This window comes from Clupea harengus, chromosome 6 (genome assembly GCF_900700415.2).
Source record: "Clupea harengus chromosome 6, Ch_v2.0.2, whole genome shotgun sequence".
NCBI lineage: Eukaryota > Metazoa > Chordata > Actinopteri > Clupeiformes > Clupeidae > Clupea > Clupea harengus.
The window spans coordinates 6,153,988-6,170,088 of NC_045157.1; the positions used below are offsets into that span (position 1 = coordinate 6,153,988).

General features: G+C 40.9%; 1 protein-coding gene across 1 annotated transcript; it reads right to left on the reverse strand.

The window, feature by feature from the left end:
• Positions 1 to 12,188: 12,188 nt before the first annotated feature.
• On the reverse strand, positions 12,189 to 15,766 carry LOC105900099. The gene is made up of 6 exons (XM_031568852.2): positions 15,555 to 15,766; positions 14,960 to 15,310; positions 14,476 to 14,835; positions 13,225 to 13,341; positions 12,952 to 12,980; positions 12,189 to 12,651 (listed from the first exon to the last, which is right to left on the reverse strand). Exons 1-6 carry the CDS (start codon positions 15,622 to 15,624, stop codon positions 12,535 to 12,537), a joined length of 1,044 nt encoding a protein of 347 aa, XP_031424712.1. The 5' UTR covers positions 15,625 to 15,766; the 3' UTR covers positions 12,189 to 12,534.
• Between the last annotated feature and the right edge of the window lie 335 nt (positions 15,767 to 16,101).

Consider the following 16,101-nt stretch of genomic DNA (forward strand, 5'->3'; position numbering starts at 1 on the left):
ATGAAGCTAACCTTGGGTGATGCACAATGATCAGACACAAACATTTCAGTCATCCTGTCTTACCTCACCTCACCGCTTGAGTAAATCTCTAGTCGAAGTGGCCCTTTTGGGTCATGCTTTGTTTCAAACACCTTTTCCCTCACACAACTTTCGCCTCGATTTTTTTAACAGTTTGAGGAAGTGTTTTCTGAGAATGTAGTTACACGTGCATTTATGTTCACACCACATAGGCCTAATCTGTATAAATGCATGTGCTTTACAATGATTCTGGAAGTACTTGATATGGAATATTGATTATGAGCTGATACCTGATTTGTGTTCTGTTCCATAAGTGTTGATAAATATTTTGATAGTTCACAAAATAAAACAACTTGATGGCTGCAATGGTTTTAATTTGAGTCTGAGATCATGCATTTTTTGTCATGTAATGCAAACATTTGACAACAGATCTATGATCATTGTTGTTGTTGTCATTGTTGAATTATGACAGTTTACCTGAACAAACATTGAGAATTTAAGTGGAGAAATGTATAGCAATGTGTATGCAAAAACATAGTGTGTCAGTTTTGACAATAAAAAAGAGTTTGAGGTATGCTTTGTACACATGGTAAAAAGCAGGAAGAATAAAGGCTGTGTAGATTTGAAACAGCCTTAAGGTGCCGCACCTGCCACTTGTTGCCAGTTTTTGACTTATACACAAATAACATCAAACATTGCTGCACACAGAGTTATTGGAAAATAGATTCACCTCTTTATTTCTCTCTATATTAAGTGAAGAGTACATTTCAACGGGCACAGAACATTTGTATTTTATACGTTTTCATTTAGCAGAAGGGGCACTTTTGCACTGAAGCATGTGGTCACAAAACAGCTCTCTATGTACAGCAGAGAAGGAATGGTACCATGCAAAATCTATGTTCATCAGTTACTACAAAATGACATGAGGTAACATGTAGGCAACAAAGGGGGAGTAGCAGTAACAAAGAGTAATATGTGTTAAGTGTGTGTGTGTGTGTGTGTGTGTGTGTGTGTGTGTGTGTGTGTGTGTGTGTGTGTGTGTGTGTGTGTCTGTGTGTGTGTGTGTGTGTGTGTGTGTGTGTGTGTGTGCATGCGTGGTGGTGGAGCAGGTAGCAGATATGAAAGCTGAAAGGGCAGCATTTAATTGCTCTGCAGACACTTAGAGGTTCTTGATTTTGTAGATAACAGATGTGAAGACATTTCCATCTGGAATCATCAAGATCTAAAGGAAACAGGCATGGCATTGTAATTCTATATATAACAATTGGAATTGTCTTTGACATGAAAACAATGAATATGAAACTTACTGGCATCTGTTCAGTAATATGATCAAGGCCATCTCTATTGTTGTAGCCTCTATGGTTGGCATCGGCTATATGTAGGGAAAAGAAGAATTAGCTGATTATCTAAAGGTTTTAATAATCAAAGAATTATCAATCGTGAAGCATAATCTGAGCAAACTGGAGATGTATGTCAAATTGAAAAACAGTTAATGTAACTACAAGTGCATATTCAGGTCATTTGAACAACATTTCAAAGTTTGTTATATTGTTCTTGGAGTCATTACAACGCATGTAATGCATTTTAATAACTATTATTACAGATGATATACCTTTGTCATGTTTGTGTTTCCTGTCTTGGTAAACTAAACTGACCAAGTAACATATGAGCACAAAACACAGTCCCAACACAGCAACCAACATTTAATCACATGGTCTTATAGAAGACTCACCACTGTGGGATCCTACTCTTCGGCAAATCACACAGACCAGACCAAATATAACCACCATGCAGATCCCAAGTGCCAGTCCCAACACGAGAACCAGGTGATCCAATTTGCCTTCTGTGGGAAGAAAAACCAGTTGATAATCACAATATAATATATAATATATATATACAGTATATATATATTATATTATATATACTGTAGAGTAGCTGGTATATAGTCATTTCCACAGCTACTCTACAGTACGTTTAGCTCTTACTGTGACCACTAACCGATCCTCAGCATGGTACCGTTTCCCTGTACTATCCGTCCACATGTTGACACTGCACAGTAATGCATCCCTGCATCACTGAGGCCCACACTGCTTTTCAGGTGCTCGTAGGTACAGTTCTTTTCTGAGGTGATTTCACACTGATTACTGCTGTTCTTGTGTGCATAAATGCTTCCTGGATGGAGATCTCCTCCTGAACCTGTGCTGATCCAGAAGACCCTGAGGTCATTGGTTCTGGTCTCAGTCAGGACTGTACACAGCAGTGTCACGGAGTCTCCTGGGTGAACTGGGTCCGATACCGGGGCTTGAACCACTGTTACAGTGCTGGAACTCTGATTCAAACTCTCTGATAACAACACCAGAATCACATACATTTTTTGTTTAGTTTTCACTTCATTGTGGGGTTGTTTGAATAAACATATCGTTTATCTGAATCTCTTCCAGATGCACAGGCCTTAGTCCCTATGGAGCTAAAACAGAGTTTAAGTTTGGTATTGAATAAAACTAAATCGACATTGTTAAAAAAACGTATGTTGAATGTTTGTATGAATGAGTTCTTAGAATCAACTCAGATCACTCAACTCGGCTGTATTTATTACTAACTGCTCTCAATTGCTTTCTAATGTTGGCTAACCTTTAATTGTGGCTTACTCTGGCTATGTCTTTATAAGATTTAAGATAAATAAATACCTTGAAATTTCAAAAATGTGCCATTTCGAAGTTCAATTTCGTGTGTCCTTGCAAACCCACAGAAGTATGTTGCCTCATCAGACAAGGTTGTCTGAATAATAGTCAGATTGAGGCTGTGGCCAGTCTTTATGATCCTGAAACGTGCATTGTTAAACTCATTAAAAAGAATGGTACTAGGACTCAAGGATCTGAACTCACCCACTAGTCCAATTGCTCGAGGGATTTGCCCAAACTCTTGCTTGTACCAAAAAAACTTTCCTATTTTATCTTCTGGGAAAGAGCAGTTCAAAGTTATGTTGTCTCCAATCTTTGCGTTGATCACGGCAAATGATGATTGCAAGGCCTCCGCTCCCAAGGTGCCTGCAAATTTAGACAAATACAGTTTACAGTATTACAACGGAGATATCTGATTTAAATAGTATTTAAAATATTATTTAAAACATAATCTATAGAATTAATAACGAAATTAAGAGGTTACTAGACAAAACACAACAGTATTCATGAGACAGAGTATTACTTACAATTTTTACAGAAGAAAGTAACAAGCAGCAGCACAATCATCTTCGTGAGAGGCATCGGTGCTCCACTGTGTTCTGCAGAGAGGCGCTAAATAAACTGCCCATCTGTGTTTAACTTGCCCCCTTCTGCACACCACACACATCACTACAGGAAGTTCAGATATATTTAATTAATAGTCACTGACGGTGGGCGGACACTTATGCAGATCAGCATTGAAGCACTTCTCTTCATGGTTGGTGCATGTTTAGACTCATTGTCCTGCTAGAAAATGAAACCACTTATTGGATGGATGCCGATGCGCGGTTTTGTTTCAGTAATGCTGGAGACTTCTAAATAGCCCAGCTAATAAGCAGCAAGCGATCATCTAGACGAAATCTAATACCTGTTACGCAGCATTAGCTTGTAGCTAACCATAACCCTACCCATTAATCCTCGCAAATTATCAAAATGTCTACCTAATCAGATGCTCAGCCTATGATCAGCACATTTGCTTAAAGACATAACTCGAAGCAGACATCATGTTCCTGATGAGAGGGCAATCATAGACCTAGAAGTAAAAGGCCAGGTCCATCTCTAAATGTGTTCAGTGAGATTGTAGCCTAAGTGACAGGTGATTGCAGGGTCTCTGTAATGAAAGAAGGTCAGAGATGTATAAAGTTTCCACTGGTCTGCTGTGACACCATGATATAAATAACATTGTTGATAGTGAGAAAGTTGGTGGCTGGAAACTTCTCGACCCTGTGTGGTTTTCAGGTGCAGACTTAAGAGGCCAGTCTTTCTGCAGTCTTTTCTTTTGTTGTTTGCCACAGTAGTATTGCCCTGGTCTCCTCAGCCGTGCTCTTTTAGTCTATTTCTGTGCATGCAGGTCTGAGGTCAGTGGGCTGATGCATAATGTTGAAAGAACAAACAGCACTGTTGGGGGGGGGGGGGGGGGGGTGACTATATCAAACCCTAACACATGTGCCAACAAAACACACAAGCATAATACAGACAGTACCCACAGTAACTCAAGTAACATGCATCCTGGGCACCTCCTTGCCCATTAAGGCCCAATACCGGCCCATGCTAGGCCCAAGCTAGGCCTGAATCTATGCACAGAAACTAAGCACACAAACTTAACACAAAAACTAGGCACAAAACACAGCACATAAACTAGGCACTTGTTTATTACAAGGCGCACAAGGCCCAAAAGCAAAGCACAAAGAACAGTGTCCACACAGCTAGACACCAACACTTCCCCTCACAGCAGAGAAGTGTTTTACTGATCCACCTGTTGTGGCCCGCGTGCAGCCCCAGACATCTAAGGGCATCACAGACTTGTTATTGCTCCATCTCGCATGGCTAAACAGCCCTGTAAACCTCTGGGGCTGAGAATGCTCTGCACAAACACACACTCATGCATACAAACCAAACCTCAGCGGCCACAAGGTGCTGTACATTTTGTACAAAGGAAGTCACAGACCTGTGATCTAAGTGTAGTTGCAAAAAATCACAAACAGACAAACAGACAATCCACTGTAATTTCTCTGTACTAACCAATCTATTACCTGTGGTAATTACCCAATAACATACTATAATTTACCATATATTTACCAGCTAAATACTTAGCAATTAGGGGAATGTAAAAGGAAGAGTTACTGAATGACATTTGGTGATGTGAAGTGAACCACAGCACCCCAGCCAGCGTCAACCTGAAGCAGGGAGGCACAGCGGCAGGACTGTCACCCTCAGACACCGTCTCCTCCCTCCTACCTGAACAGCTGTGGCTCGGCTGATTGGGTCGAGTCCATGAACTTTACATGAACTGTGACCTGGAGGACACCACCTGTTGAGCCTTGGGTCCATTACCTCCCTCATATGCCCCATTACGAGCCCAGGACAGACGGGCCAGATGAGAGGCAAGAAGTCGCTGCGCTTGACCGTTGCTGGTCGAGCAGACCACCACACGTTTTGGCTCATAAATTACTCTACCTTGCTTTATGTTATGTGTTGTATGTGTACTGAAAAACTAATCCAGTGTTTTCTATGATCATGCTAATGAAGCTAACCTTGGGTGATGTGCACAATGATCAGTACACAAACATTTCAGTCATCCTGTCTTACCTCACCGCTTGAGTTCATCTCTAGTCGCAGTGGCCCTTTTGTGTCATGCTTTTTTTCGAACAAACATTGAGAATTTAGGTGGAGAGATGTATACCAATGTGTGTGCAAAAACATAGTGTGTCAGTTTTGACAATAAAAAATAGTTTGAGGTATGCTTTGTACACATGGTAAGAAGCAGGAAGAATAAAGGTTGTGTAGATTTGCAACAGCATTACGGTGTCGTGCCTGCCATTTGTGGCCAGTTTTTGACTGATACATAAATAACATCAAACATTGCTGCACGCAAAGTTATCGGAAAATAGATTCACCTCTTTATTTAACTGAAGAGTACATTTCAACGGGCAAACAACATTTGTATTTTATACTGTACGTGTTCATTCAGCAGAAAGGGCACTTTTGCACTGTAGCATGTTATCACAATACAGCTCTCTATGTACAGCAGGGAATAAATGGTACCATGCAAAATCCATGTTCATCAGTTACTACCAAATGACATTGGTCACATGCAGTCAACAAAGGAGGAGGAGCAGTATGTAGTGTGTGTGTGTGTGTGTGTGTATGTGTGTGTGCGTGTGCGTGTGTGTGTATGTGTGCGTGTGTGTGTGTATGTGTGTGTGTGTGTGTGTATGTGTGTATGTGTGTGTGTGTATGTGTGTGTGTGTGTGTGTGTGTGTGTGTGTGCGTGTGCGTGTGTATATGTGTGTGTATACTGTATGTGTGTGTGTGTGTGTGTGTGTGTGTGTGTGTGTGTGTGTGTGTGTGTGTGTGTGTGCGTGCGTGTGTGTGTGCGTGTGTGTGCGTGCGTGGTGGTGGAGCAGGTAGCAGATATGAAAGCTGAAAGGGCAGCATTTCATGGCTCTGCAGACACTTAGAGGTTCTTGATTTTGTAGATAACAGATGTGAAGACATTTCCATCTGGAATCATCAAGATCTAAAGGAAACAGGCATGGCATTGTAATTATATATCTAACTGTTTCTTTGACATGAAAACAATGAATATAAAACTTACTGGCATCTGTTCAGTAATATGATCAAGGCCATCTCTATTGTTGTAGCCTCTATGGTTGGCATCGGCTATATGTAGGGAAAAGAAGAATTAGCTGATAAACTAAAGGTTTTGTTTAAAATGTTCAATCCTTATCTGAGAAAACTTGAGATGTATGTCAAATTGAAAAACAGTTAATGTAAACAATTGCATATTCAGGTCATTTGATCAACATTTCAAAGTTTGTTATTTTGTTCTTGGAGTCATGACAACGCTCGCTGAGGCATGCATATGTAATGCATTCTAATAAATATTACTTTAGATGATATACCTTTGTCATGTTTGTGTTTCCTGTCTTGGTAAATTAAGGAACATATGAGCACAAAACACAGTCCCGACAGAGCAGCCAACCCATAAACAACAGGATCCACAGCTTTTTCTGAAAAACAACAGAAAACAACACGCTGTATGTAAAGACACTTCTCGGTGGCACATCATAAAATAACGTGCATCAAGTCATCTGTTAATGCTGCTACATGCTGCAACAATGTTCCACATCTGCAATAATCATATTTGATGAAAGCAAATACCTGTCTTCATTTCAGTGTTAATTTGTCCACAGTTGGCCACTGCACAGAAGAATGCTCTATCTTCATTAAAGCTGTGGTCAAACTGTCTGTGTCCTATATTTTAAAGAAAATAGTAAAAATAAAAGTGGGTGAAATGTCTCGTAACTCCTGAATTGTTAGGGTCTCATTCTTAGAATCAACTCAGATCACTCAACTCGGCTGTATTTATTACTAACTGCTCTCCATTGCTTTCTAATGTTGTCTAACTTTTAATTGTGGCTTACTCTGGCTATATATTCATAAGAATAAGAGAAATAAATACCTTGAAATTTCAAAAATGTGCCTTTTCGAAGTTCAATTTCGTATGTCCTTGCAACCCCACAGAAGTATGTTGCCTCATCAGACAAGGTTGTCTGAATAATAGTCAGATGGAGGCTGTGGCCAGTCTTTATGATCCTGAAACGTGCATTGTTAAACTCATTCAAAAGAATGGTACTAGGACTCAAGGATCTGAACTCACTCACTAGTCCAATTGCTCGAGGGATTTGCCCAAACTCTTGCTTGTACCAAAAGAACTTTTCTATTTTATCCTCTGGGAAAGAGCAGTTCAAAGTTATGGTGTCACCAATCTTTGCGTTGGTCACGGCAAATGAGGATTGCACGGCCTCCGCTCCCAATGTGTCTGCAAATTTAGACAAATAGAGTTTACAGTATTACAAATCTGATTTAAATAGTATTTAAAATATTATTTAAAACATCATCCATATAATTAATAACGAAATGAAGAGGGTTCCTAGACAAAACACAACAGTATTCATGAGACAGAGTATTACTTACAATTTTTACAGAAGAAAGTAACAAGCAACAGCACAATCATCTTCGTGAGAGGCATCGGTGCTCCACTGTGTTCTGCAGAGGCGCTAAATAAACTGCCCATCTGTGTTTAACTTGCCTCTTCTGCACACCACACACATCACTACAGGAAGTACAGATATATTTATTTAATAGTCACTGAATGTGGGCGGACACTTATGCAGATCAGCATTGAAGCACTTCTCTTCATAGTTGGTGCATGTTTAGACTCATTGTCCTGCTAGAAAATGAAACCACTTATTGGATGGATGGCGATGCACGATTTTGTTTCAGTAATGCTGGAGACTTCTAGATAGCCCTGCTAATAAGCAGCAAGCGATCATCTAGATGAAATCTAAGACCTGTTAAGCAGTATTAGCTTGTAGCTAACCATAACCCTACCCATTAATCCTACCTAATCAGATGCTCAGCCTATGATCAGCTCATTTGCTTAAAGACATGATGCGAAACAGACATCATGTTCCTATCATACATGCTGTAGACAGGCCCAGAGACTAGCACCATCAGTAGCAGTATAGCAGTATAATAGTATCATACATGCTATACATGCCAGAAGCAGGAGCAGGGGAAGTGGCTTCAGCTCTGTAGCTACAGGTAGGGCCCAAATCAACAGACAGGCTGTGGTGTGCTCGGGGGAGGGGATGAAGTTGTGGGTTTACATGCATCTGTGCCCATACCTCTTTGGTCTCAGAGAGAGAGAGAGAGAGAGAGAGAGAGAGAGAGAGAGAGAGAGAGACAGAGAGAGAGAGAGAGATTAAGAAAGAGAGAGAGAGAGAGAGAGAGAGAGAGAGAGAGAGAACAAACTGAGGTCAGAGTTTCTGCATAAATAATAAAACAGACACTGAAGAATGTAAAATGAGGCAGGGTAGTGTTGAAGTAGATAAAGGGTGGCCACGGTGTTCATTAGGTCAGAGTTCAAAGGAATATCTCAACCTGGATATGTAGTGTCTTTACCTTTGGGACACCTAATTAGATTGTGTCAGTTTAACTTTTATTTACAAAAAAATATATTTCACAATAAAAAACGCTTAGGGGTCTAATGATAACCATGTTAACCATGCAGTTTCACTAGATTTCCTGGAGTGGTTGGTTTAAAACTAGGGACAGGCCCAGAGACTAGCACCATCAGTAGCATACATGCTATAGACAGGCCTAGCGACTAGCACCATCAGTAGCATACATGCTATAGACAGGCCTAGCAACTAGCACCATCAGTAGCATACATGCTATAGACAGGCCTAGCGACTAGCACCATCAGTAGCATACATGCTATAGACAGGCCTAGCGACTAGCACCATCAGTAGCATACATGCTATAGACAGGCCTAGCGACTAGCACCATCAGTAGCATACATGCTATAGACAGGCCCAGAGACTAGCACCATCAGTAGCAGTATAGCAGTATCAGGCCCAGAGACTAGCACCATCAGTAGCAGTATAGCAGTATCAGGCCCAGAGACTAGCACCATCAGTAGCAGTATAGCAGTATCAGGCCCAGAGACTTGGTGAATGTATAGGCTCCTGAGGGGGCGGGCTCAGGAGAGAGCATGGACGAATCACAGCCTTTCAGGCGTGAATGAATAAATGCTTCGATTAGAACCGTGACTAATGTCATGTCCCATCTGTTATATCTGGTCCCTGCTTAGGGAACCGAGGTTACGTAAGTAACCGAGACGTTTCCACTGGTCTGCTGTGACACCATGATATGATTAACATTGTTGATGGTGAGAAAGTTTGTGGCTGGAAACTTCTAGACCCTGTGTGGTTTTCAGGTACGTGCTTAAGAGGCCAGTCTTTCTGCAGTCTTTTCTGTTGTTGTTTGTCACAGTTGTCTATTTCTGTGCACGCAGGTCTGAGGACTGTGGGCGGATGCATCATGTTGAAAGCACAAAGAGCAGTGTTGGGGGGGGGGGTTGTGAGGGACTGAGGCGGTCACCCCACATTATTCCGCAATGTGGCGACTGGACTTGGTGGTGATGTGGGGGAAAACGTGCAGGAGATGGTGGATTTTCCAGGCTGATTCTGGGAAATAACAGCCCTGTAAACCGCTGGGGCTGAGAATCCTCTGCACACACACGCACACATACAAACCAAACCTCAGCGGCTACGAGGTGCTGTACATTTTGTGCAAAGGAAGTCACAGACCTGTAATCTAATTGTAGTTGCGAAAAATTACAAACAGACAAACAGACAATCCACTGTAGTTTCTCTGTACTCACCAATCTACACATATTCAGGTAGGAGAAAGGAGACGGTGTCTGAGGGGGACAGTCCTCCCGCTGTGCCTCCCGGCTTCAGGTTGACGCTGGCTGGGGTGCTGTGGTTCACTTCACTTCACCGAATGTCAATTCAGTGACTCTTCCTTTTACATTCCCCTAATGACTAAGTATTTAGCTGGTAAATATATGGTACATTATAATATGTTATTGGGTATTTACCACAGGTAATAGATCGGTGAGTACAGAGAAACTACAGTGGATTGTCTATTTGTCTGTTTGTGATTTTTTGCAACTATACTTAGATTACAGGCCTGTGACTTCCTTTGTACAAAATGTGGCACACCTTGTGGAAGTTGAGGTTTTGTTTGTATGTGTGCGTGTGCATGTGTGTGCATGTGCGTGTGCGTTTGTGCAGGGGGTTCTCCAGGCCCAGAGACTAGCACCATCAGTAGCAGTATAGCAGTATAATAGTATCATACATGCTATACATGCCAGAAGCAGGAGCAGAGGAAGTGGCTTCAGCTCTGTAGCTACAGGTAGGGCCCAAATCAACAGACAGGCTGTGGTGTGCTCGGGGGAGGGGATGAGGTTGTGTGTTTACATGCATCTGTGCCCATACCTCTTTGGTCTCAGAGAGAGAGAGAGAGAGAGAGAGAGAGAGATTAAGAGAGAGAGAGAGAGAGAGAGAGCGACAGAGAGAGAGAGAGATTAAGAGAGAGAGAGAGAGAGAGAGAGAGAGAGAGAGAGAGAGAACAAACTGAGGTCAGAGTTCCTGCATAAATAATAAAACAGACACTGAAGAATGTAAAATGAGGCAGGGTAGTGTTGAAGTAGATAAAGGGTGGCCACGGTGTTCATTAGGTCACAGTTCAAAGGAATATCTCAACCTGGATATGTAGTGTCTTTACCTTTGGGACACCTAATTAGATTGTGTCAGTTCAACTTTTATTTACACAAAAATATATTTCACAATAAAAAACGTTTAGGGGTCTAATGATAACCAAGTTAACCATGCAGTTTCACTAGATTCCCTGGATATTAGGAATCCTTCCTTCCCTTTCATACCAGAAGAGTAGGACAAGCATAATAGTAAATATAAATATATAAATAATAATAAATATAATGTAAATGTCACCAGGGGTGTAGCGGGCGTTGGACACGGGGGAACGCAGCAGATCAGTAGAGGGTTGAGAACTAAAGAGAGGCCCACTGTCAAACCCAGACTCCACTCCAGAACTACAGAGAGGCGCACTGCCAAACCCAGACTCCACTCCAGAACTACAGAGAGGCGCACTGCCAAACCCAGACTCCACTCCAGGGTTGAGAACTACAGAGAGGCCCACTGCCAAACCCAGACTCCACTCCAGTGGACTCCAGTGGTTCCTCTACAAAACAAAGAAGAACCTTTTCACTTAGATATTTGGGATACTATTCGTGTCAGAAAACAGGGTGACCGATTTTGACGTCACAAACTCGGCTCAGTTGAGTTCTTGGTGTTTTCAGTTTAAGTACAGTAAAGTGAGTCGTCTATATATGGAGTATAGAGTGAGAAATGAAAATGTTTAGACAACATAGTTGTGCATGTTAGAGAGCACATAACATAGTTGCAACATTTGATTTTAAAGTGCCCGGTACTCTAATGCAGTCTCTTGAATGAATGTATATCTTTGATTGATGATGAAGTCTTACTGATGTTTAGGACTGTCCCATTTTACAAAACTGTATCTCTCACATGTAGAAACAGCACAGTGGTATGTCCCGGTTTCAGCGAGGCTAAGGCTGGTTCTGGCAATGATGTAGTTACAGCCTCTGTTACACTGAAACACTGTTCATGTTTGTGTAAATAACTCCTGGATGGGACTCATCTTCAGCTGGTCTGAACCAGAACACTCTGATATCCTCTGTATTCATCTCAGTGAGTGTTAGCTGGTCTGAACCGGTACACTCTGATATCCTCTGTATTTATCTCAGTGAGTGTTATGCTGTTCATTACCACTGCTCTATCTCCATGGTTAATCATTTTCAATACTGAGAATTGAATCACTTCTGTTTGTTAAATATACGCATACCAGTATTCGCTTTCCAGCTATCATCTAGTAAATATCATTTATATAACGCTTTCCAGCTATCATCCAGAAAACATAATTTGCATGTGATGTACTGTTTTCAACAACTGATGGATGTGTTATTACTTCCAATAAAACAAGCAACAAACATTATTATAAAACATAACTTTATTATCATCACTTTTGTCTTTACAAATGTATGTAACTGTATACAAAATGTTTCTAGTCATTGTTCCATACCATATTACATTTACATTTAGTCATATAGCAGACGCTTTTATCCAAAGCGACGTACAAAGGAGAGAACAATCAAGCTACGAGAATATCTGTCCATTTACTAAACAAATGTAGACTTGTGTGCTTCAGTATATTAAATTGTCAGACGGAGATGAAGATATCAGATGGTGAGATATCTATGGTTAGATCGGCCTAAATGTTATATGCGATGCCAGTTTTAAGGTACGTTTAGAAGGTTGGCTGTTCATGACGTGGATAATCAGGATACACACCGCCATGTGTCAGTGGCCCTCTCCTTCTTCTTGCTTGCTTTGGGTTTCCTCTCTGAGAATTCAACCGCTGCATAACTGACCTGCGTAGTGTCAGCGACATCCTCCTACAGACAGAAACACTTTTCAGTCAGATACATGACAGTCTAGGCATCAGACCCTTTTCAGTCAGATACATGACAGTCTAGGCATCAGACCCTTTTCAGTCAGATACATGACAGTCTAGGCATCAGACCCTTTTCAGTCAGATACATGACAGCCTAGGCATCAGACCCTTTTCAGTCAGATTCATGACAGTCTAGGCATCAGTGGAAGGATGTGACGGAGCTAATGACTATTTCCCTCATGGCATGGGCTCTTTGTAGCGTACAAAGAAGTCCAGTAAGTATTGTGCATCGTGTCATTACCTGTGTTTCAAAGTGATCAGTTGGAGATTCTGTTTGTTCAGCAAAAACAAAAACAATTATCGATGTTATCAATCATGCACTCAATCAATCAATCAATCAATAAGTGGAGTCATCATTCATATGGAGGGACATTTATCTCATCAAAAACATGAACAATTATCAATGTTATCAATCATGCACTCAATCAATCAATCAATCAATCAATAAATCAATAAGTGGAGTGCATCATTTTAAACACCTTCATTCATGCTGAGGGACATTTATCTCATGTACCTGTGCTGCGATCACACTCTCTTCCATTGCAGCTAAGCCAGATCCCTACAATGCAAATGCATGCAACCAATACGCCTCCCAAACTGATTACTGCGGTGTTTAACAATGCTGAGGATCCTGAAAAACACAAACATAGGAGACATGTATATCATTTGTATCAGGGTGTCTGTCAAAGACTCTGGTCCTGACACTGGAATACATAATAACCATTGGAAAGGCAACAAAATCAAGACAAGACAAGAAAATGTTTTACATTTTGAATTATTTAAATAACTCGCCATTGTAACAAGGAGAAAGGGCATTGTAACAAGGAGAAAGGGGTCTATTTACACATGATATGGAAATGTCGTATGTTGCAAAGTTTTTGGAAGAAAGTCATAATTAATCTGTCTAATGTCATTAGAAAAAAGATCCCTTTTCATCCTAAATTATGCATTTTGAATTACATGAATAATATGAGCTTGCCCCCTTTTAAGAAAAAGACAGTATCCATAAGTTTCATGAGTGCAAAGAGATTCATAGTTATTAACTGGAAAACCACCATTAATATAAATGAACAAGTATGGTTAAAGTCATTCGAAACATTATTAATTCAAGAGCAAATGTCTAATTCAATTGATTCCCCCACCCCTGACATTTGGAAGCAGATTATGTTACACGTTTACAATAATATTTCTGTTTCTCACTAGTTTAGATCTACTTTACACTTAAAATGTAAGACTTTAATGACTGTGACTCATTTACGTATGTACTTGTGTATTTATCTATGTGCCGCATGTATGTATATATAGCATGTATGTATGTATGTATGTATGTATGTATGTATGTATGTATGTATGTATGTACTGTATGTAGCCCGTAGGTATGTCATTTATATATTTGTTTACTCTAAATGAGCAAATCAGCCATCTTACCAACCTTTTTTTTTCGGTTGTTTAATTGACTATTAGTTGTTAAAATGCATGTCTGAATTATGTATTCGATAATGTTAGTCCGAGCAAAGAAAACATTTATAAAAATAAATAAATAGATATATTATATATATTTAAATAACTCCTCAATATCTGACTGATACTGTCATGCAAATGTGTTTCAGGTTTTGCGGCGCATAATGCTCTCATATGTCCTGTGTTCTTGGCCAGTCAAACATATGCACAGTCTGGACATTTCACAACCACGTGGTCTGTAAATAATTACATCTCCATTATTTGAGTTATTGCTATGAATAATTAAATCTAAGCAGTTACTTACTCATTTCCAGCACTGTTCCATTCCCAAAGCGGACTTGACCACATATGTCCACGACACAGTAATAAATTCCACTGTCAGCGGGCCCGAGATTATTCATGGAAAGGCTGTAGACACAGTGCTCCTCACACTCACTGCTGCAGTTTGTGGGAGAGTAGATAAGTCCTGGATGGGAATCTCCTGAAGACCGTCTGATCCAGAGCACTCTGACCTCCTGACGACCTCTGAATTCCTGACGACCTCTGAAGTCCTCCGCTGGTTTCTCAGTCAGGACTGTGCATTGCAGAGTCACAGAGCCTCCTGGGTAAACCGGGGCTGGTAACGGGGCTTGGACCACTGTGGTAGCAGCACACCCTTGATCACCTAAAGCAGAGAGACTTGGTGGGACCCTCCATATTATTTACCCATGAGCTGATAAACGCCCTTTAAATAATTAACAGTAGAGTCATAGCTACTACTATAGGTCATATTTCAGAATGGTGTTTACCTTCAACTGCCAAAAATGTTCCATTTCCAAACATCACCTCATATGACACTTTCATTCCACAGAGGTACATCCCCTCGTCTGAGTGACTTATATTTGCAATGGTTAGATGGAAGTGCGCCTTTCCTTTGTCTGGTTTGAACCGTGCAGGGTTAAAATCTTCAGAAAAAACAGTCTCAGTGTGTGCTTGCGACCGTACCACTACCGAGGGTTTGTTCCCTGAAGTCTGTTTGAACCAGTAGAAACGCTTCTCCTTCTGCTCCTGGGAGAAGTAGCACTCCAGGGTGACACTTTCACCCAGGTGAGCTCGGGTTACCCGCCCGGTCTGCTGAAGAATCCCAGTTTGTGCCATGTCTAAAAATAAACAAAGTAAACAAGATTTAAAGATGTAAAAATGTTTTTTTTTTTTTATTTTTATTCCTTACATCGCACTTGCTTTTAGCTTATAGTCATCTAGCAGTATTAAATGCTGTTAAACTTTAAACATAATAAACGTTGTTGGAAATAAGGGGGAAAAGAAACACATCCTACAAACACACAGCACATTTGCAGATTTGACTTACTGTTAGGCAAAATGTGATGCAAGCAATTTACTTACAAAGTTTGCAAAACAGCAAAATTGTAGTACAAATTCTGATCATCGTGGGCTGTATGTCTGGACATGCCATTGTTCTTTCCTTCACGTCTTGATGTCAAATGAACATCTGCATCGAGGCACATGCAACTTTGTGGGAGGGTTGAAAGATGTCGTCATTGGCTAGAAGAAAACAACTCAAGCCCACCTCGGAAAAAAAAAACATGCTTTACTCGAGCTGTGAGGTGTCACGGAAAATGTTGACGGTATGGGTTGAGGTGTGTACAAAAGAAGGGTTGAGGAGGTTACATCTCAGTTCTGTCTGACCTACCATGTTGCCCGACCACGTGGTGCACATTCCATTTTCTGCTGCATATATGCTGTTTGCTGCTGCTTTAGCAGAGAGACAGAGAAAGAGATAGAAAGAGAGAGAGAGAGAGAGAGAGAGAGAGAGAGAGATGGTATTGCTTGAGCTGAAGAGGAAGAGATAGATAAAGAGAGATGAAACAGCAAAGAGATGGAATAAGAGTGAAGAGAATAGAGATAGGAGGAAGGAGAGGATAGAGAGTGC